The 23,746-nt window shown below is 40.8% G+C and overlaps 2 protein-coding genes across 4 annotated transcripts in view; one reads left to right on the forward strand and one right to left on the reverse strand.

The window, feature by feature from the left end:
- The window catches only part of PLPP1 (phospholipid phosphatase 1), a 67,240-nt gene extending 46,842 nt beyond the window's left edge, over nt 1-20,398 (forward strand). For both annotated transcript variants that reach the window (XM_065860383.2, XM_065860384.2), the window contains exons 4-6: nt 5,953-6,010; nt 17,609-17,785; nt 19,949-20,398. In XM_065860383.2, the coding sequence (XP_065716455.1) occupies nt 5,953-6,010; nt 17,609-17,785; nt 19,949-20,074 (361 nt within the window). In that variant the 3' untranslated portion in view covers nt 20,075-20,398. The remainder of the gene's footprint in view (nt 1-5,952; nt 6,011-17,608; nt 17,786-19,948) is intronic.
- Nucleotides 20,278-23,746, reverse strand: part of MTREX (Mtr4 exosome RNA helicase) — a 46,176-nt gene continuing 42,707 nt past the window's right edge. For both annotated transcript variants that reach the window (XM_071802043.1, XM_065860382.2), the window contains 2 exons: nt 20,861-20,965; nt 20,278-20,527 (listed from right to left, as the gene is read on the reverse strand). In XM_071802043.1, coding sequence (XP_071658144.1) covers nt 20,475-20,527; nt 20,861-20,965 — 158 coding nt within the window. In that variant the 3' untranslated portion in view covers nt 20,278-20,474. The remainder of the gene's footprint in view (nt 20,528-20,860; nt 20,966-23,746) is intronic.

Raw genomic sequence — 23,746 nt, forward strand, 5'->3', positions numbered from 1 at the left:
CTCCCTAGGTGAAACTTTTGACTATTTGGAAGTTCAAGATGCAAGCTGACTGGTTCAAAACAGAAAAAATAACTGGAGGAGGAGATTTTTCTTTATTGGTTATCCCATTTATTCTTCTCGCAGCTGCTGGTACAAATGGCTGCTGACAGATGCAGAACAGCTAGCTAACTGGTCATTGCCCAATCAGTTTGTTATGTTTATTTTTAAAGAAAATTTGCACTATCTGCATACTAGTACGTATTGTGAGATACTTCAATTTTTGGAGAGCAAAGAAAACTTCATTTTAAAAAAGCTTCAAAATCTGGTCAACATAGCAGTGAAGACAATCCTTGTAGTACTCATAACTGAGTTAAACCAATTCATGTTGATTCTGAGCTCAGGAAAAGGTTACTTTATACCCATTACTTGCACTGTCTGCAGGGATTGTTTCTTAAAGATGGTGGGAAGAGAAAGAGACTGCCTATTTCTTCCTAGAACCTGCTAGATCTGTGTTATGTCAGTAGGATAAACAGGGAACTTTCGTTTTCATAAATTTTTATAAGATAATCATATGTTAGGATAGCCTGTAAAAGGTAAATTTAACTGTCTTCAAAAAGCTTGGCATAGTCTTGTGTGTATGAAGTGTAAGCATTTACGAAGTTTTCTTACTATCTGCCACTACTTGAAGTAGAACTGAGTGGATCTACCCTTCAGCCCAAATATGATCAGGGAATTATGCAAGACACTTGCTAGGAAGTATCATGTTGGAACACTTTTGTCAATAAAGTTGTCTAGATGAGGATTACTGAATTGGAAAGACTGTCAGCTTTTTCCTCTCTGTAAAAGTAAGGCTTTGTACTGGGGCATGTGTTTAAGTACTGGCAGAGAAGGAAGACAGTGGAGAAACTGATAATACCATCTGAGTAGTTGCTGATACTGTTAAATAGGTGACCTCCTTGTGTGTTTAAACATTTCTTTGCAGTAATCACAGAAGTGCCTAATTTCAGAGTCCTCAAACCTTTCAACCCCCAATGATTTTTAAAGTTTTTCTTGTGCAAGTCTAGCGCTTGACAGAAGAGCAGCTGCTGTGAGAATATGTTGATGGCTGAATGCAGAGAACACTGACTTAAAGAATACGGTCTTTCAGCTTAAGCATAGGACTAGCACTTTATTAAACCATGGCCCCGTGGTGCTGAAATTCTGGGAATATTTCCCTGGGAAGCACGTGTAGCTCTCTGGCTTACTGGACACGTGCTGAGCTGCAGCTCTGTCTGGCAGTGATTACCCTGCAGATCGATGGAACAGGTAACACGAATGTCAGTGGAAACTTTGAGTGAGACCTGGAGAATCCAGAGAACGTGAGGATGGAAAGGATTTGCTGGTGGTGTGGTTCTATTTGCTTTGATGTGGCAGTGTGCATATAATGTTTTGCTGGGCCTCCTGTTTTTCTCTAAGGGATCATTCCATAATTCAGTACTTCCCAAGATTCCCTTATCATTCAGCCTCTGCCACATTTATTGTGGCACCAAAAGATATGCTTTCTTCTGATTTATCCCTTTCTAGTGTTGTTTCCAACACTTTAATTTCTCACCATATAATGTTACACTGTGCCATATGTATGTAGCTATTTCATAATCTTGTGTCTAAGGCTGTTGATTTCCCTGTCATACTCCTGCACTTTGGTGTCCTTACAAGCACATTATATGGCAACATGACAACAAGCTTGTTTACTGAGCTCCAGTGTTCAGTAATTCACTTATGAAATAATGCACTTTATAAAATACTGCCAAGCAGAACTTACTGCTTAAAACAAACTCTTTCTTGCAAGTGACAGTGTAAGATAAATGATAATTTTATTTGCTGTCTTATGTTCCGTTTTTGTACTGCTATCAGGCAGGCACTGCTCCCTAGGTTAAATTGTCTTTGTGTGTAGAGAGAAATGTAGCACAGTGAAAAATGGTTGTCAGTGTCAAGTCTTGCAAGGCAGGACTTTATCTGCAATTTATCTGACTTTATCTTAGGCTTTATCTGCAATTAGAAATCCTGGCTAAAGTAGTGAGTGGTTCAGTTCAACTGTTTCTTGTAGGAATTGTTTGTACTTTGATTATTTTTCCAGGTAATCTTTAAAAATACAGACATAAAATAACAGACTCTAGTGGCTAATTACAATTGGTCTTATGGCAACCTTTTTAAGGAAGCATAGCATCTCTTTTTCTTTCTCATAAAACATATGAAATTTGTGGCAAAACGGACATTGAAACAGCCTTTAAATTACCTTGTTCTAAGACTTTTTTGAGATGTTCAGCTTTACTGTATACATTGAAACCAAGAGAGTGTTAGACTTCAGCTGAGACCTGAAACTGGTTTCATGTTAATGTTCACAGGCATTCTTCTAACTTGGTAGGACTGTATTGCCCCAGTGGAAATAATTAATGCTTATGCTTTCTTCTGTTAAAATGAAACCTTGTTCCTTGCTTCAGAAGTGATCTATGAAGTAGGTATTGATGAAGTAAACAGCATGGATTTATGCAAAGCTGTTCTTTTGATGTCTGACTCTGCCATTTTGGAAAGAATCAAAACAAGACATTGTACAAAAAGCCCAATTTCATAAAACCACGGTTTCACTGGGTACTGTTCTAATATTCATTCGAAAGTTGTCTTGAAATCTGATGTGCGAATTCCTAGTAGACTAATTTAGCCTTTCCTTCACTAGCCAAAAGTAGGTCTTTTGAGGTGTGCATGAGCCATTTTATTTACAAATCCATTTTCTTATAATGCTGCTTCATTCTTAGGACTAGTGAAAACTGATTGGGGTTTTTTAATTAAAATCTCATGGCAAGCCAGCACTTGCAGTATGATCACAAATAAGCCTGAACTACACAGGTTGGCTGATTTAAGAGGCAGGATGTTCTCCTTACATTGGGAAGACATTGTGTGCTTAGGAATCGTTGAGAAACTTTTCCATTGTCAAACTTAGTGCTTGAAAGGGTTTGAGCATTTTGTTGTTTGGTTGGTTTTGTGTGCTTTTTGTTGTTTTTGTTTTTTGTTTGGTGGGGTGGGTTTTTTGTAGTTTTGTTTGTTTTGGGGATTTTTGTTTTGTTTTTTTGTGGTATATCCTTTTAAGAAGACTAAAAACAGCAGTATTGCATAAGAAATATCACGGGAATTGCACAATGTACAAGTTGGATCAATACTTTGTCCCAGTTGTATTTCTGTGTACTTCATATGCTAAGCACAACATTTTCAATCATGTATGGCATATGTATCTATGCCTGATGAGAATGCATTCAAATTTTGTAATCCGCAACTTGGAACAAGGCGATCTTAATGTAACATTGGGATAATATATTCCTAAACCCAAGAATGCTGGTAGTCAACAACACTTATAAAATGGTATAGGAATACCAAAAGAAACTTTGATTTATTCCTTATGTCACTATTAGCCTTTTGAAGTCTTTCAGCTGCCAATAGGTTGCCTTTAGGAATTGTAGCAAACATCATTTTATGAACAACAAGAATAGCTCCACAGTCAGTGGATAAAATATTAGCATAGGTGCCAGGAATTCCTTATTCTGTATCTTCTGCTGTGTAGAACAGCATGCTTTGCTTTTGTGGCTGTCGAGAGTTAAGATTGCGGGGTGACAATCAAACCCTGGCAGATGTATTGTTAACCTCCTCTCCCCACCACTTCCCCCTTTTGCCCCTCCCTCTCCCCCCTTCCCACTCAGGACAGGCGATCGGGAGGGAAAGAAGGACAGAGAGAAGAGAGTTAGAAAAATTAAAGATGTTTTACTAATGCTCCTAATAAGAATAGAGAAAATAATACAAAATATACAAAACCAATCTTGAAAGTCTCAGCAACTGCAGAGCCAGCACCCAAAGTCCTGGATTAGACTCTGTAGCCAACCGGAGCTGGATTCAGTCTCTCACTAGGCCTCAGTTCGCAGGGACGACCAGCAAGGTCCTCTCCTAATGTCAGCCATGAGGAAAAAAGGGACGAGATCCTCGTGATCTCCCACTTTTATATGAAGTATTCACGTGAATGGGATGTTATACACCATTGGTCAGTCTCTCAGTCATCAGTTTTCTCGTTGCCCCTCTCGCGAGATGTCCATCCGTGCTTATCAATAAGTTTGCATTCCATTGCTAGGTTTAACCAAAACATGTGTTGGGTTCTCCAGGAAAATGCAGCTAACATGAAGGCTTTAGCTGACAGGCAAATTCACTAAAAGAGAACCTTGTTTTTTAACAAAACCAGGACAGTGGCTCAGATGACATGTTTGTCTGAAAGACACAGAGCTCTTCTAAATGCTTATTGTATTGGCTGTCAGGGAGTTTAACTGGGAAAGAGTTATTAGAGTACTAAAGTGGAGAAGGGATGTCTAGCCAAAATGTAATCTTAATGCTTTTGAATTTTAAATATCTGAAGGTAACACATTGTCAATACAGTTTTTCTATGTAAGAACTGAATTGAAAAATACTGGCAGGGGTGTGAAAATATATATTCTCACATACAAGTTATATTAGATTACTCTTTTCAAGATGGCTTATTTAGTATCTCTGAAACTGAAAGCTATTGGCAGTGCTTTGAATAAAATATAAACTGAGAACTCTAAAACCTACAGAGGAAATTTGTTTTGTTTTGTTTTGTTTTTTTGAGGTCTGATGCAGTTTCTTAAATTACACATGCAAATTGGTGCCGGAAGTTTTGCAGTTTCACTTGTGCACAAGATTGTTTTATTGCCTCCTTTGTGGTATTTGAGTGGTGAACGTTTAACCCAATCTTACTGCTCATCAGAGCTGCCATCATTACTCTCCAGAGGGCAGGAATGTTTCCCTTGACTGGAATTTCCTGGCCTCGGGCTCTCTGCCTTGCTTAGGCACCAAAATATGGCCCAACTGGGTATGGTGAAGGGCAGTCTGGAGAGCTATAGAAGTTTTTCTTAAGTTGTCTTTGTATGTGCCAAACTCTTAAATGAGGAGTGCAGTGTTACATAGCTAAATGGCACAGAAGCCTAGCTGATAGTCTGCAGAGCAGTGCTATTACAGAGCTCTGTGCATAAGAGAAAAAAAATAGTTTAAATACAGTTTATTTCATCTCTCCACTTATGACTGAATTAGAAATTACTTTATTATGCTCTCTCTTTTTTATGGAGAGGTAGGTGGGGTTTGTTTTACACCTCTGATACTGGGCTCCTCACAGACTGCCAGTGCAGGGCTGGACCTTGCTGAATGTGCTCTGAACTGACCTTTAGTCTGGACCTGCCAGAAGCCTTTGCAAGTTAAAGGCAACACTGACATTTTTTAAATGAGGTAGCCAAGTATGAAGCTATTTCTATGAATATTACATGAGGTGTCATCTTTTGTGGTTGTCTGACTAATGAACTGTCTTCCTGCTTTTGCCTCTGCCCTTCAGTGACAGATGATTGTGGTCTGTGTGAATCAGTACACTTAATAAATGTATATGTGGTATAAACATCTAGTTAGCAGTTGTTAACTACTGCCTTTTGATGGTGACAAAATACAACTAAGTGGTTTGGGGCGATTAATGTGTCATTTGTTCTCATACACATACTCTGACTATCTGATAAGTAATTAAAAAAACTGATAATGCTTATGGTAGTCTGGTATTTATCAAGATGAAAAAAATATACTGCTGCAAGAAACACTTGGGTTCTGATGTTGAGGATATTTGGTTACTGTGCAGACCTTGGTCAAAGGGTTGGAAGTTACTACCTGATGTGGAAGTCAACCTAATGCGGGGAGAGCTGCTGAGTGGGGAAGTGCTGTTTGTCAAAAGCTGTTGGACATGATGAGTGACAGCTGTTGTGCCTAGATGGTCTGTTTAAAAAAAACAAAGCATGGGGGTGTTTGCATTTTACCAGTTCACTTGTGCAATATAACCAATATCACTGTAGACTGAGTGTTGCAAAAGAAAAATAATGAGCTGTCTGCTTTTTTTTCCTCTTCCAGACTATCGTTTTACTCTGGCCATTCTTCATTCTCCATGTACTGCATGCTCTTCCTAGCAGTAAGTATACTCTTTCCATCTAAATGGCAACCAAAAGTCTGTTAGTTCCCTAGTACAAAACTGAAATATTTACTTGGCAGCTTTGTGCAAGGGACACTGATTTGTAGGATGCTTGTATGAGATGACTGAAGATTTCTCAGTACGAGTTGTAAGGGAACACTGCTGATAATGGAAGACGTAGAATGATGTTCAGTATGCCTCGTCATAATGTAGTAGTTGGCTTGTGTGTCTTGTCTAAAATGAACCTGGTGAAAGTAGATTTGGAAAATATGGAGCTACTTAAATTCAGTTGCATTGAAAGTATTGCAAGACACATGACAATGTCAGATATGTCTGGCTTAATGAAGCATGCAAAGTCTATTTAAAAACACCCAAAACCTAAATGTAAACCCTGATCAAACCTGAATTGGCTTATAAGCACAGAACAGCACATCAGCTTGAATTTTTAAATTCCTTTTGATTTTTCTCCTGTCTTTCAGGAGTGGGGCGGGAAGGTTGGGGAAGCAGGGGCACAGTGGAATGGGCTGCCCAGGGAAGTGGTGGAGTCACCATCCCTGAAGGTATTTAAAAGACATATAGATGAGGTTCTCAGTGACATGGTTTAGTGCTAGAGTTGGGTTATGGTTGGACTCAATGATCCTGATGGTCTCTTCCAATCAGAATGATTCTATGAACTGCAAGATGACATGGCTTTATTTACTTAGCTCCCTTAAACTAGAAGGATATTAATATCTTTAACAAATGTCGTGGTAAGAGTTAAACAGTAAGTGTTTTACTGGGGATAGTTTTGTTATGCAGTAATCTTGTCAATGTGTAGCCAGAACCCTGGCTTGAGGAGAAGGCATTCTGCACCCCAGTTCCTTGTCTTATCTCTGGCTGAGCAATCACCCAGTACAAGTAAGAGGCTTTGTGGAGATTAGACTTCTACTTTCTTCTCTCCAATAATAAGATTATTCATTCAGAAACTGTTCAGAGGCCTTCACAGGGACATCTGAAAGAGGTTATCTACTCTAATGCAGGATATCTTTACCTTGCTGATTAACAGTGTTACTGCATAGCAACTTTCAGATCGAATGTGGTCTTCTTGTTTAAATGAAAAAGTACAAATATCTTCAAGCTGACAGCTACTGCAGGAGAGTGAGGAAAACAGCTTCCTAACCTCCGCCTTGCCCACGTGGCAGGACAGAGTGCCAGCACTGGCTCTGACCCAGACCTGCAGCGCCTGATAACCTGAGCTGTGGTGCTGGCTTTATCTGCTCTTCGCACACTTGCTCCAGCCGCAGGCTGAGTCATGAGCAGGACAGAATTGTTGACACGTGGCATTACTCAGAGGCAGTGTTAATCATAACCAGACACCGGTGTGCTGGTTTCTGGAGAGACTGTGTGCATGCTGCAGAAAGCATGCCCTTAAATGTTACTTGGGAACACGTGTGCTGTCTCAGGTTAGGCATTTCAGAAAACAGGGGCGGTTTTGGGAGACTCGGAGGGGAAATGATCTCTGCTGTAGACAGTGCGAACACTGCAGCTGTGAAATGAGAGATGCTTGAAGTGTGTGGCTTAAATAAAGCCACCTTGCAAAATACTGGGCAAACCAGTGAAATACTTTGGCAGCTTTGGCTGCTTAAAGCAGAACTGCTGAGGTACAAACAAGTTAAATTGTAGCTTTACTTTGTTTCACGCACTTGCACATGACCGATTAACAATGAACGTGAGGTGCTTCATCAACATTTTCAAATGTTTCAGATGCTTTAAACCTTTGACATGAGAGATTCCACAGGTCTCAGTGGGAGCTGATATTTGAGTTCTGACTCCGTGGTTTCACCAGTACTAGGAGAAAAACTTTTGAGTGTAATCCTGTGCTGTGTGTCTCACCTCGTAGTGAGGGTAGTACATAGAAACATCTGACAGCTCGGACTTTATACTTAATGTGAAGGAAGTTTTTGACAAAAACTGTAAGCTCTAAGTGCTGCTGGGTGGGTGGTTTTTAAAAGCTCATCTCTTAAGGATATTGTGACTTTAATGTCTTCATATTCTGGGGCTTCATTACCCTGGAAACAGAGATTTTTATCTAGATGGTCTCATTTTTTTGCTTCAGGGACATATAGAAGAAAATGTGTGATTTAGTTCAGAAGGAAGGATAGAAGCCAAAAAGTTGAAAATTCCAAATAGAAAATACATAACTTGAATTTTAAAAGAGCCAAAGAAATATAGAAGAAAATCCTGTGACAGGAACTGTTCAAATGAATAGTCTAAGCAAGCACATATCTGGGAATGTATGGAGCATTTCTCCTTTGTTTCCTTTTGGCTTGTGGGACAGGACAGCATTGGAGAGCAGAACTTTTAACTTCAGGAAGGAAATACTTGGTGTGTAGTTGGGGCTCATGTCTTTCTGGGTGTACACAAATACTCTTTGCTCCCCAGCATTTACAGTTATCTAAAACTGTCTGACTCAGGTTCCTTGCACGAGTATGTTCACCTTCCATACATGTGGCAGTCAAGCTTTTAAAGGTTACCTGAATAAAAGGAATAAGTCTTTGATACCATATCAGCTTATATACTTCTGTAATTGGTAGCAGCTTCATTAAGCTAGTTCCTGCTTAAAGCCTTTCGTGGCAAACTATAATGAATCTACATTTTGTTACCATGTTTGAATTGTCTGTGTGCTCCTGTACAAAATCTCTTACTGAACTGGTCTCATGTAGCTTGCTGTATGTGACTATCTGGCATTAAAACAGAAGCAAAGGCAGTGCCTACTGCAGTTCACTGTGACACCTGCCATTGAGAAATGAGGCTTACTCATCTGCAGAATAAGGAGAAGAATGCACTAAGTTTTTTTTCATAAAAAAACTTATCTAACAACTTCTAAAAGAATGATAATATGATAGAAATGTGTGGGTTTTTAATAACTTCAGGGAATGTTAAATAGTTTACATAATCTACCTATTTAAATCAGCAGTAGTGTATATCACTGTTCTTACAGCATAGAGATTGCTGCTGCATTTTTAACTGGATGTTGTCATGTATTTTAAACAGTTGTGTCTAGCTGGTCCAGTTTAGCGCCTGGGTAGTTTTGAACTCACTAGTATATGGAAAGAGTGAAACTACAAAAATATACTTGTGGACTCTCAGACAAGGAAGTTGTGGTGAAGAACGGATTGAGATTTGTTTGTCAGAGCTAGGTGGGTCAGTTCTGTTCCAGACGGAGCTGTTATCTCTGGGATGCTTTTGCCAACAACAGCTTCATCTGAAAACTGGAGGGAGTATGAGCAGACACAGTGTGTGAACCCAGTGACCTAATGACAGATGCTGGATCACAAATAGTCTCCATCTGAAAGCTATTGTAGATTAAAATGCTAAATGTGTGCCATCTTCAGTAGTGAGAATGACCCTACTGCAGCTCCTGCAGTTGGCAGAAATGAGTGTGGCCCTGAGGATCAGGTTGCTGTGATGGAGTTGGTCTTGGCTGTTCCCAGGATGGGAACAGGGCTGCAGGAACCTGGCCAGGCTGCCTCGCTATTCTGGGTGCCGTATGTTTGTGTGGCTTGAGCTTGGGGCGAAAGGGGATGAGTCTGTGCAGAATGTAACCTGAGTGGCTCTCGAGCTCTCCCACGGCTGGTTGGGAAAGAACATCGTGTATGTCCAAGGACACAGGGGATGACAGACGGGAATGGGAGGGTGGCTGGTATTTCAGTGACCTGGGCTGACGGCCACCTTTTGCAGTGAGATCATAGGCCGCACACAAGTGAAAAGCAGGGTTTAGCCTGCTTTTTATATTCATGCTCCTAATGTGCCAATCAAGCTTCGCCTTTTAAGTCTCTAACTCGAATTGTTTATTTTGGAATTAGATGTTGAGTGAAACAGTACCCAGATATGATCCTGGAAGCCTTTAACACAGTATTTTAGGTATGTCCGTTTGCATGGCAGTATTTCTTTACTTTCCCAAACACTACTGACTAGAGCTACAGAACAGTACCTAATGTGTTCCTGCCCACATGAAAGTTGAGGGCTACCTAGTCTTCAAAAACTAATGAAATATTTGTTTCTGAAAATGTTTTGTTTGGCTGTAGACACAGGTTGTACCAAGCAACTTACTTGAAGCAGAGACAAAAAAATAAAGGTAACTGGTCATACTCTGGCTCAAGTATGGAGATGCTTGTGCTTCTACTTGTGTGTGTTCTCCCAGTACTGTTTTAATATTGGTATTTAGACTTTTTAGTAGTAAGCAAACAGAGCAAAACAACTTCTCCATAGTTGGATCAGGAGTTATAACTGTCAGTAGTGATGGGATTATTGTGAATTGACTGCTGAAGAACTGAGCTGAAAGAAATATCTTGCAGTGCTTACATTCTTTTGAAAGCTTTTACAGCTTGGTAGACACAACAGAAAAATACTTACTCCAAGTAGAAGGAACACATTAGTTTTTTCTCATCAGAAAAGAGCCAAGTGTTATCATTTGCAATGGAATGAAATGTTGTTTATCTTTCTTTATGGCAAAATTATGTCAGTAAACAATTATTTCTGCAATGTACAGCCAAGTTGAGGCTGGAGGATTAAAAACCCAAGAAACATTACTTGCCCAGGGGGAAATGTGCATACAGAATAGATTGATTGTACTTTTTATATTGAGTTGAGAGCTGGACTATTGCTAGTAACAGACATGATTTTTTTTCCCATTGTATAGGACAAAGATTTTGCACAGGACACAGATTTTGCATGTCAGTTGCTTTTTGACAGCAGCATGCAGATATCTTAGAGGCCAGACTAGTACATATTTTGCCTTTTCTACCTTGTCCAGTCACTTGTTTTTCCTTTAATTCAGCTCTCCATGGCACAGTTCTCTATACAAGCTCACCGTAGGGCTGTTCACACATTGGAGCTGGCACAGGGGAGTCATCAGGAATACATGGTCAGAGTAAAGGGTTAGAACATCCCTTCAAACAGCTACCCAGATACCCCTCCATCTTGAAGTAACAGCAGAACTGTGTCCTTTTCCTTCCCTGGAACGGGAAGAATTAATTCTGAAGTGTTGCTTCTTTTTTCCCTTTTCTGCCCAGTTAAGATAAAAAACAAACAAGAAACAACCAAAGAAGCAAAAACTAAACAATAGGGAATATTGCAGATATACCAGGGATCACAGAATCACAGAATGTTAGGTATTGGAAGGTACCTCGAAAGATCATCTAGTCCAATCCCCCTGCCAGAGCAGGAACACCCAGATGAGGTTACACAGGAATGTGTCCAGGTGGGTTTTGAATGTCTGCAGAGAAGGAGACTCCATAACCTCCTTGGGCAGCCTGTTCCTGTGTTCTGTCACCCTCACCATCAAGAAGTTTCTTCTCAAATTTAAGTGGAACCTCTTGTGTTCCAGTTTGAACCCATTACCCCTTGTCCTACCGCTGGTTGTCACTGAGAAGAGCCTGGCTCCATCCTTGTGACACTCACCCTTTATATATTTTCAAACATTAATGAGGTCACCCCTCAGTCTCCTCTTCTCCAAGCTAAAGAGACCCAGCTCCCTCAGCCTTTCCTCATAAGGGAGATGCTCCACTCCCTTCATCATCTTTGTTGCCCTGCGCTGGACCCTCTCCAGCAGTTCCCTGTCCTTCTTGAACTGAGGGGCCCAGAACTGACACAATATTCCAGGGATCTTAAATATGTATTTTTAAAGAAAATGAGATCTCATTAAAAGGTAAAATAAACTTCAAACTCTATGTTGCCTTTTTTTTAAGAACCCCAGCTCATGAGTGACTTACAAATTCTGCTACATCTATAGTACTGTTAATAATACAGTTTTCTGTTTGGATGTGAGCCTGTTGTGTTTAAAATTACATGGGATAGACATTATCTATCTTAACATCAAGCTTCACATGAAGAAAATTGCACATTGATTTCTGGTTTGCAGGCAGTGTCTTGTTGGTTGATACCAAGAGCTCTGTTTTTATTCATAGATAAAGTGCCAACAGGTATAAAACAAGCTGTAGTACTTGCACAGACACGAGTTTGCAAATGATTGGTTATTTCTCAGCACATCTTGTGGCTCTTGGCCCTTTTTCTGTGCTCAGAACTGCAATTTTTAAACTGTTGCCCAGATTTCTTGTGTTTCCTTGAATTCCAGAGTTTGTGCTAGCTGAAATATGATTAGTTGCTCTTGTACAAAGCTGTTTGAATAACGGCTGTTATACAAACTAGCTCTTCTACAAAGGAATCTCTAAAGTTTCCTGTAATATGCAGAAATGGAAAAGCTGTGTTGCAAACCTTCAGAGGAGCACAAAGCCTGGAAGATCTCTGAAGGGAGCTTTCTTTCTCCTGTACTGCCTGGTATGAACCAGGCAGGGATGCCCTGGTCTGTACCACTGGGTTGTTGAGCAGGGCTGGAACAGGGAGATGATAGGTCATCCCGGTTTTCTGTCATTTCATAGCGTTACATAAGAATCCAGGGTGAATATCTCAGCTCTTTTATTCTCTGGAGGATCTTGTTTGAATGCCTGCTTGCACCCAAGATAATCAGGTGCAATCTGTCTCTTGTAGAGGTGTGTGGCACTGTCTTTGTCAGAGTCCCTCTCATCACAGAAAGGCAATGATGCTGCTTTGCTGGTGGAGCTGAAGGGTGGATAAGTTCCTCTGGTGCTTTGTGCATCTACTCGGCTTCCTAATGGAGAACTTCACACTCTTGGGAGCAGGTGGGGGGATTGTGTCCTTGGGATATCCACACAAATGGAATTTTCCTGTCCTACAAATGTGCCTGGATTCTCAGCCTGTATTCCTAACCCAAGAGTTTTGCCCCATCTTTTATCATATTAATTACTCTGAGGCTGTTTCTTCTGAAGACTTTCCAACACTGGTGCCTCCTATGCTTTTCCTCCTTCCTTCCAGCCCTGCCTCATTAACAAAATCACCAAAACACAGTACCTTCATATCGCCTCCCTCCACCCCAGAAATCCCAAAGCCAACTGTATACAGGTGTACACACACTTGAGGTGGTTTACATGTTACTTTTTCAGAGCTGCTTGATTTTGAGAGAGCCCTTATGGTGCATTTCCACACAACTGTTTGTGGTTCCTGAGACTTTTTTTTTGGTCAGCAGACTTGTTTCAAAGTATGAGCTTTTCTAACTGTAGCCAGCAATTAATCCAGTTACTAATTATAACTGCAGCAGGATCTTGTGCCTGTTAAAAGAGCAAAACAGTAATGATGTAGGGTTTTATCTTAATGCTCAGGCAGATATCATGAAACTGAAGTTAGACGTGACTAATGGTAAATGGTGAGCTGAGTAAATGCTATTTACTTGCTCTCTCCCAGAAATTGTATTGACTACTATGGTCTCTCAAAAGAGGGCTTATTTCCTAAGAAAACTGACCTTCTGCACCTTTGTTTCTCTTCCAGATTCTTATTACTTGTACTCAGACAACCTCACAAGTGTTCTCTGATTTGCTCATGTCATGGGGGAGTTTTTGTCCTAGGAAAACCATATTCTATCTCTGTTTTTGTATTAATTTTTCATAATTATTCATTATGCTGTGAGTATATTAGGATGGAGAATATAAAACTAAGAGGGAAAACAGGTAAATTTCCAAAGCAAAAGTATGCTTCTGTTCCTTAGGACAGGACAAGGACATCTGTAGGAAATGTGATTACTGGGACCTTTTGATATCAGGAACATAAAAGCCTGTTGAAGAACTTTTTTTTTAAAGTGACAGAACAAATCAACTGGTAAAAATTGGTACAAATACAGCTGTTCCTGAGTGTGGGAGGAAAACTCCCAAACTTTCTTCCTTATGACTTCCATTCTTGAAGGAGGACTGAACGTGCAGGAGGATTTCCCATAACTTAAAAGGCAAAAAAACATTTTGCGGTACAGAGTTTTGTATAACAGGATTTTGGAAGAAAGCTGAGGAGATAATTGAATGAAAAATGACTGAGGAGTTCTAGGGATTAGAATTAACTGTCTGAAATGGGACCTCAGTTTGAGGAAGTAGGTAGGTTGTGGTAGATTTAAAAGAATGTAGTGCCCTTAAGGTGGGGATGCAAGATAAGTTTGTGAAGCCACATGGTTACACCTCCAGAAGTCCATCTGGGAAAGAAGTCACTGTACTGTAAAATTAGGTGGGCAGGTGTGTGTATATGTATAGTAATATTGCTTCACTGGAAGAGCAAACACTTGTAAGCTATGCTAGAAATGTTAAGAGTAGCAAATAATTCTCCAGTTGCAGCGACTCTTCCATTCATGTCTGTGGCTTCTTGCAAGAAGCCACAAAGTGCCTGTGAGTTTCTCTTCATTCCTGTGTATATTTTTAGAAATGAAGTACTAGACCATAGATTAAGAAGAAACTTGTGTTCAGGATGTCTGGAGTAGAGAACATAGTGTGTGGAGTAGAGAACATAGTTTCATTATAGAGTAAGCATTGGCTAGTAGGGGAAAAAAGATGGAGATTATTAATTCCCATTACAAGAAAGCTTCTATTAAGTCTATTTCTGCACACTAAAAAGAACAAACAAACAAGAGAAACAGTGGGATGGTAGAGTGAAGTAGATCGTAGCTGGATGATATTACTGAAGGGTCAGACAGACGCTCAGAAGCGGGACAGCAGGGATGTCATTGTGGGCCAACAGTTGCCAGTGGTAGGAGCACGTCTGCCAGAACAGCTCTGAATGCTCCTGCCATGCTCACAGGCTCACAAATAAAATTCTCAGCAACAAGTAATACTGGTAAGGGGCATTACAGTGGTATCACCCAGGTGGCATTTCCTAAAGGTCCAGCTGCTTCTGTAGATTACAAGTTTCAGTTGTAAAGTTTATTCCTTGCTAGCAAAGAGATGGGTGGCCAGACAAACAGGGATTTGCTTCTGTTTCCCTTGCCTGTGCTGTGAGGAACAAAAGAACCTGAGGCATGCTGTACATATCAGGAGGGGTTCTGTAAACAGCCTAAAGTCATTGCCCTGCATTTGTCAACAGGATCAAAATAGTAAGTGTTAATGTAGCACGCCAGCAGATCATCTCTGTATTGTGCATATAATGCTATATAAGGACTAATACTGTATAAAGGACTCTTGGGCATACTTCTAGTATCAACCCTGGTTTATATTTAATGGAATTATAAGGAAAAAGTTCCTTCCTTTCTTTGGCTGCTGTCCTGTTTCAGCCCAAACAGGTTGCTAACAGTGAGTCATGGCAGTAGGAAGAGCCTTTGCAAGGGAGCGTGGCTGCCTGGGCCTATTAAAAAAAGCAGAGTCAGTTTGAAGTTACCTGCTTAAAAATAACAAGGAATTTGCTATTCCAGCAGCTGGCTGATAAACAATTACTATCAACTGAACTGAAAGCTAACTCAAAAAAGCAATTGTAGCCAGAAGAACAGCTGCTCTTTCTGAAATTAAATACAGCTGTGATCAGTTACACTGACACTAATCTGTGGTATGATTTGTCACCCTTCTCACACCTAGTTTTAGAACAATAGGAATCTGTCTGCTGGTAGAAGGTACAAGGAGGGCTTTGGGGATTTCCTGTGCAGTTACTAGAGTTGGTGGTCTGAAGAAGCACCTAGAATTGACAAAGCCTGTAGCCAGCTGCATGTGTTCTGCAGGTGATAAAGCAGCTCCACATCTTCTCTGTGACTTAGTATGGAAATTTATGTTTTCACATAAATTTTAAATCCAAGTTTCTTGCTTGATGCTTTGTCAAGCAGAAAGAAAATCTAAATAAATGCTGTGTAAGGGCAATTCATATAGTATCTTATTTGTCATTTGGCATTGTGGGCTAGCATCTTTCCAAGTTTGCTTTTTGTGTGACTTGCCTCATTTTCTTCCTTTGTTCAGAAGCGTATTTTGGTTTCCCACCTATCTGCAGTTGCATAACCCTTTTTCTTTCTGATAGGACTGCACATCTTTGCCAGCTACCAGAAATGCTTAACATGGAAAAAAACTTATTACAGCAAGGTATTTTTAGCTGTCTTAAACAGAATTTAGTGGGAATAGGGAAAGGACAAAGAACAGCCAGTATCGACTCCTCAGCCAGCTCTTTAGGCTACCAGCATGTGCTCCTTGGACCTCTCCTGCTTCATTTGTCACTGGGGTAGTGTTCAGTCTACTGTTGGTAAATCCAGAAGTAGTATTAATATAAGACCATTAAACCACCTTTTGTTAGAAGAACTGTGTGACAGCTAATTTTTGAAGTGGCTAAACAGTATTTCCCTAGTGGTAAAAGTAAGGTCCCAGGAAAATGCAGTACCCACCTCTTGAAGGGAGTAAATTATTTTCCAGTTCAGGCTTAGTTGTAGCTTCTTCCAAGTCTGATTTCACCCTGATCTTGCTATTAAAGAAAACTGGTTATGGATATGGTTGATCTTTGACATTCCATTTATAGCTGAAAAAGTCAGCATGCCAAAATTATGATGTAAGCTACTCGGACAAACCAATGAAACGTTCTCCAAATGTTTAACTTTGGAAAGTGGCACCTTTGCATCTACAGTGCAAGCTCTATGCCTGTATTTATATTGTAAATGGAATGCTTCTCAAAGGTAGCCATGGCTTTTGAAGTTGGCAACTGTGGGATTTACCAGAAGTTAGTGTCCTGTCTTAGTGCACGAAGCCTGGGTTTGGATTAGCTTCTACAATTCATAAGACTGTCAGCTAAGGTTTTGTAGTCAACCTGAAGTTCCTAGATGGTATGAAAAATATATAGTTGAAATGTTAATCATCATCTTCAACTGTGTTGTTTCTGTTAATACAGTAACTATGGTGCCCTTTTTGATGACAGCATCAAGTTCCAGAATAAAGTAAATTGTTTACAGGGTGGATTTGGAGAAGCTCCTCTTACAGCTGAAGAGGTTTCTGTCTTAGACCAGAGGAGGAGACAAAAGCAAGGTCTTAGATTAGACAAGACAGCAATAGAGTTAAATACTGTTAGAGACAACACTTTTAAAGCATAGATATATACAACATCATAAGCAGAGCTGAGGGGAGAGAAAAAAGAATGGGAACTGCATGTAATCACTTGCTTTACTTGAGGGGTAACATGGTTAACATGAAGCAAAAAAGGACTAGTAACAGATGGAGTGCAGTGAAATACACCAGTGACCACTGAGGAATGTGAATAAAGTTAAAAACTTGTCAGTGCTATGTATGGTGTATGTAAACTTTAGTAAAGGTGTTAATGGTCTTCATGCTTGGAGCAAGGTGGGGCTTCCCAAATTTGCAGGACTCCAAATCTGGGTGTGTGCCAGCTATTTCTTTGTATAAGACTTGCCTGTAGTTAATGCAGGAGTAAAATGCTGGTTAGATTTCCACTGGATTCTTTCTAAACCTTAAGCGGCTCTGGCATTACCAGTACCTTTGTCCTGAAAATTATCCTTTGTCACACTAGTACAAATACAGAAAATATCTATATGATGGTGCTATGTAATTTCATATAAAACATGAAGACTGAACACTGACTGTTAAACTCTGCCGTAGCATGCTTGTTGGGAGTATAGCACTTAAAACATTCAAGTACATCATTGTATCTCTGAACACAAATTTCAGCTCTTCAAAGAGACCAAACACAATTTTATGTGATAACTACTTCTGTACTAACTGCATTTTATAATGTTTTTTCTTTTCCTTTTAGCTTTACCTTCAGGCCAGAATGAAAGGAGACTGGGCAAGACTTGTACGTCCTACTCTACAGTTTGGTCTTATTGCTGCATCTATCTATGTGGGTCTCTCACGTGTTTCTGATTACAAGCATCACTGGAGTGATGTTTTAACAGGGCTCATTCAGGGAGCAGTGGTAGCTGTGCTCATTGTAAGTAATTCCTGAGGGAGGGGGGTGTGTGTGTGTGTTTTAAATGCTGGTTTTTATACACAGAACCTTAGAAGTGCAGGCTGGGTTCTGTCTTCCTAATGTTCTTAAAATTGGTGGAGATGGGAAACAACTCATTGAACTGGGTGTAGCAATAGTACTTCAGTGAGGCAGACGCTGGGCCAACAATGACATAAGTGGCTGTTTTAGCCGTTAGCCGACATGAACTGCCCAAGAGCTTTTCAAGTAACCAAGATCGAAACAATCAGCTGCAAAACTGTGTGGGGCCTCTATACAACCATACCTTTTGCTTCTAGCCAAATTCTAAATCTCAGGTACAATAGCAGAGGACAACTGGGTATGAGGTAAGCAGGGGAAAAAGAATGAAGGCCTTTATGGATAAGAACAGCATGAAAATGTCTGCCTCTGCTACCTTATGCATCCTGTTTGTTCAGTCTGATGGGAAACTAAAACCCACCATCATGTCTTGTGTGCATTTTGAGTGATAAAAGGGTGTTATACAACAGCCAGCATGTGAAGCTTAGCTGTAGTGATGAGTGAAAAGCTTTCCCAAGGAACAGAGAAACAGCTGAACTTCGAGCTGCACGCCTGGTTGACTTGTGTTGTGCTGGCTGTAACCAGAGTTGATACATCCATGGGAAAGGACAGATCAGAGACACTTCTGTTTCGGAGACATGAGCTAGTTGAGGTCATACTGAAGAATTCGGTGACCAAGAACTGGGGTTGACCTCCCAGAAACACCTCCAAGATAAAAGCTTTCTCAGCTGAAAGCCAGAAGGGTATGGTTTGTTTCAAGGCAAAACTTTACTTGTTGCTATCAGTCATCAAAACATATTTTGGAGCAGCTCTGAGAAACCTTACATATTGCATTAGCTGTTAAGTGGCTGCATGTTGACTAAAAAATCCAACACCTCACTTTTGTAAAATCTTTTCTAAGAAAAGGCATTCAAGGAATGAGAAAAATCAGGGACAGCACTTTTATTTGGAGAACAAGCTTAGTGAAGGGTGTTGGGTGATTATCTTAGAGCTGCCTGGTAATAGAAAAATGAGTACAAAGTGGCATTACAGTGAACAGAATTGAAAAGTAAGGAAATCTTAAAAATACAACCCCCCCCAAACAGAACCCTTGTCTGAAAGACCTGAATAGTTCAGCTCCAGAAGCAGAAGGCTGAGGTGAAAGCACGCTGGGGCAGCAACTGCAAATGGAGAGGTAAATTGAGGGAGTTCAGCATTAAGCAGAAGCTGTAATTCACCTGTCATGCAGCTGAAGCAGTGTGCTGTGTCACCAGCCAGCCCTCAGCATGGTGGTGGCTTTCTGCTGCTGCCCTGAACTGTTGTGCAGTTCTCAGGTTTGCAGTGGGGGGAAGGGGTGATGTAGGAGGGGAAGGGGTCACATAATGGCACTTCATGCAGCACTGTACCCAACAGGCCTGCTGGTGTGACTTGGCGAAGTTGGCATTGGGGAGAGAGCAAGCTGCAGGACTGTATCAGGGCACCTGTCTCATAGTCAGTAGTGTGAAGGGACTGGGGTGGTGTGTTCACAGGATTGCAGGAAAGGACAGTGTAGGGAGAGCTGGTGTCACAGCTGCTTGACCTGTGGCTGGGGAGGGAGCAGCTCTGAACCTTGCCAAAGAGAGGAATCCAGGCTTGGTTTAACCAGCTTTTAATGACATGTGAGTGAGAATGACACTCGAGAATAAGTTACTACTGAACACTCTTCCTCAGCTAAAGCACAAGCTCTCTCGCCCTGTTCCAAATAAATTGCTGAATAATTTTAACCATACATGTGATGTGGGCCCTCAGCAAGTGTATCTTGCACCTTCATTTAGCGTTGGTCACACTATGGCTATTGTAATGAAGCAGTGCTTGATGAGGCAGTTAGAGCACTTCGCACACAGCCTTGAATTTGGCTTAAACCATCAGTGGCTAAGTGGTCAACAGGGGATGGGGAGATAGCTGGAGAAAAAGCTATTGAGATAACAGGTGCCAGAATTTTGTAGGAGACATCCTAGCAATTTTCTCATGTTTGAATCTGTTTAAACTTTTTATTAGTTCTGATTGTGGAATTTACCTTCTGCAAAAGCATTTACCCATTGTTTTAAAGACTTAAAAATGCAGGAGCTTAACACTAATTTGTTCATTTAGGTTGTGTATGTGTCTGACTTCTTCAAAGTGAGAGGATGTACGTTTCAACCGAAAGAAGATTCCCATACAACTCTCCATGAGACTCCAACAAATGGAAATCACTTTGGCAGCAATCATCAACCGTGAAGACTGATGCACCTCACCTGTCTATCTCTGAAAGGAAAACGATTTCATCTAACTATGTAATATAAGTAAATGCCTTTAAAGGACTGCTGCTGCTGCTCTTGGATGCTCACTTTACCTGTACATAGTAACATGTACCACAGTTATTGTACATCTAGACCTTAAATTTCTGTTGGTTCAAGCTCTTGCTTAAAAGGAAAAAGCTATTAAAATTGTAAATTTTTATTGAAAACATGGTAACAGTTATTACATACACTGCTGTTTGTACATGCCTTGTTGCAAGAACTATGGTTTAAATACACACCATTAAAAGAAATAATGACTTGAGATGGAAGTAGCATGTGATGTTGATAGACTTGTTCCATAATGTGAATGTAGTACTGGTTTTGGAAGATACTTTCTGTTACAGGTAAAGGCTTGCAGCAAACACAATATCTCTCTTGATTTTTGTGATCCCTATTAAAAAGGAAAACAATTTATTAATATCCAGTGGTCATAAGTGACACAATAACTATTTTAAGGACAGAGGCAGGTAGTACTTTGCAATAGAGAAAGTATTACAAGTCTTAAATGGAAGTCATTGTACACAGACTAAACTGTCAGCATGTATCCAAACACTACTTCTTTAACAGAGATGTTATCTGGAAAGGCAGCAATGCTGCACCCTTCCATTCTCAAATCATTCACCCATACACCCCCTGGGTGCCATTCTACCACAGCTTCCCCCCCTCCCTGCTTCCTTCATATACTTCTAGAATTACTCCTTACACTGCGGAGTGACATACATACCCTCTGCAAACTTATTTTCCAGCTCTGTGTTTCCAATGGCTTTTGCAGCCTGGCACATCTGCCGAAGCAACTCTTCTAGCCTTCTCATGCAACGAATTATGCTACCTGTATTGAAAAAAAGTGTGGGAAAATACTGAATCCCCTGCCACATTATGTCACTGAATAGTTCAGCTGCATGAGCCCACTCTGGACCAAAGCAAGAGCTCCTTCTCCAACCCTCTTCAATTTATCTAGAGGCTCATGGTATGAACAGCCATATGTCTTAAGCTTGGTTTCTGTTTTAACAGTAAACCTCTCCATCACACCTTGAAGCTATCTATCTCCAAAAGCTTGTCCTGTTCTTGTTCTAACTCAGAGGACTTTATGGGCCATTTAGTAATTCCTACAGGAGTTTTCTTTCAAGCACTTGTTAAGACTTCCCTAAAAAAACTATATAGGTTTGGGGGAATTAATGAATTTGCTGCTTCAAGAACCACTGCACATACGTTTTTGGGGTGGGGGAATGTTTGATAGTTCTTCACTTGGCAGAACCAGTGAGACAGTGTGATGCACCTTACTACTCCTGTGCCACTCAAGAGTCTGTGGAGCACTCTACAACCCAACTGCATGCTTACAGTAAAGCATACAAGCTTAGTCTTGACATAGCTCTTGCACTCCAACCCAACACCCACTGCAGCCTGTTACTCCTTAACTTCTCAAGTCACTGTAGCAAGTCTCACAAAATGACCCCAATGCTTATGCTATTCATCAGCATGCAAGCAGTATGCTGGTTGGTCATTCCCTCCAACATCACCTCACTTGTACAGTCAAAATTATTACATGCAATTGTCATAGGGTAAATATGGGACGAAGGGATTGAGAGCAGCCCTGCAGATAAAGACTTGACAGTACTGCTGGATGAAAGATTTGACCTGGCACAGTGATGTGAGCTCATAGCCCAGAAGGCAAATCATACCCTGGGCTGCATCAAAAGCAGCGTGTCCAGCAGGTGGAGGGAGGTGATTCTGCCCCTTTGCTCTGCTCTGGTGAGACCCCAACTGGAGTCTTGTGTCCAGCTCTGGGGCCCTCAGCACAGGAAACACATGGACCTGTTAGAGAGGGGCCAGAGGAGGCCACAAAAATTATCATAAGGGTGGAACAGCTCTGCTGGGGGGACATGCTGAGAGATCTGGGGTTATTCAGCCTGGAGAAGGCTCTGGGGAGACCTTGTGGCCTTACAGTACTTAGAGAGGGCCTGGAAGAAAAATGAGAACAGACATTTTAGCAGGGGTAATAGATTTTTACCAAGGGATAATACTTCTAAACTGAAAGAGGGGAGATTCAGACAGAGAGGTGGCAGATGCCCCATCTCTGGAGACATTCAAGGCCAGGCTGGACGGGGCTCTGAGCAACCTGATCTAGTTGGAGATATCCCTGATCATTGCAGGGGGGTTGGACTAGAAGAGCTTTTTATGATAAAATGAAATACTAATTCTAGACAAGGCTTAACATCTGGAGAGAAACTGTCCGTATCAAAGGAATATTATACAAAACTGTTGGGAAAATGAGAAGTAAAATAACACTTCTAAAATACACTCTGGTAGCAGTAGGCGATGTCAGTTTCTACAGTAAGAACAGTTTGTCTGTAAAAACTAGTGCAATGACATGAGGTGACGAACACCACATAGGTGGTCTGTTGGACACAAAGCACAGAGCCAAAGCAAGTGAATCGCAGTAGCTCCCTGAGCACGGGCACGCTGCCTTGTGGCAGGTCCTGGCTCAGCTCCCAGAGATCCTGCTCGTCTCCATTTGCAACCCTTCCAGGGAGTACTCAGCAGGGTAGCTCGGGCTGTTACAGGCATACTTTTTTTTGTGCATGAAAAAAGCTTGCATTTTTGGATTAGATTACTATTGTCTATACTTATTTCCACAAAGCAAAGTAGTCAGTCAGTCTGGAACTGATTAATAGGACATTTAGCTCAGTTTACTCATCTTCCCTACAGTCTTAAAAAGCTTCTCTAATTACTATTTCTTCCCTGCACATTTCAGCTTAATGACAAGTCATTAGCCAATTAACACTGCTCCAATCTGTGGCAAACAGGCTTGCTCTTGGAGCACTTGGGCTTACCTTGCAACACGAAAAGGCAGACAGTTAATTAGCACAGCAACTGCACCCAAAAGAGGTTTCAGACACACGACCATTTATACTAATTAAATGGCAGAACACCACCCATCTTTGGGCTTGTGAGAATGGAAGTATACCATCGACTGAGCATTTCTGACTAGAAAAGTTCCCCTCCTGCCTGTTAGCCTGGATGGCAGCACAAAACTGAACATTAGTCTCTGATGCAGGAAGAGCACAGTCCTTCCCAAAGCACTTTTAATAGGTTTGGGTGGGCTGGTGAAAAACTAGTTTAAAAAGAGTGGTGGCTTCTAATGCACAATTTTCTGCTTCCTTACTAAAATCAGTGCAAAACAGTGAAGTTGGGACTCCCTGTAATACCAGCAACTCACTACTATGTTGCATTGCTCAAAAGGCAAAGAGGAAAATACACATGCTTTAGGAGCTTTAATAAGCCATCCTGCTATACCTCATGGTAACAACTTCTATCAAAATTAAGACAGGAAGCACTAATACCTAAAATGAAAATTTGTACTTAAGATCAAAATAAGGATATTGCTGTTTTTGGTTTGTGTTTTGTTGTTTGGTTTGGTTTCAGTTTTTAATATTTTTTTTTTTTAATTTCTTTGGAGTCACTATAGCAACTTGGCTAACCATGGCAAAGTTCTCTGGGATTTAGTGACACTACACTGCATCTACGTTGAGTGTAACTAGTAATGGACATCTGAAGTGCTTTCCTTCCTTTAGGACAATGCACAGAAAACCAGCCTATTAAAAGTTAGGGG

Source organism: Patagioenas fasciata, chromosome Z (assembly GCF_037038585.1).
Source record: "Patagioenas fasciata isolate bPatFas1 chromosome Z, bPatFas1.hap1, whole genome shotgun sequence".
NCBI classification, from domain to species: Eukaryota; Metazoa; Chordata; class Aves; order Columbiformes; family Columbidae; genus Patagioenas; species Patagioenas fasciata.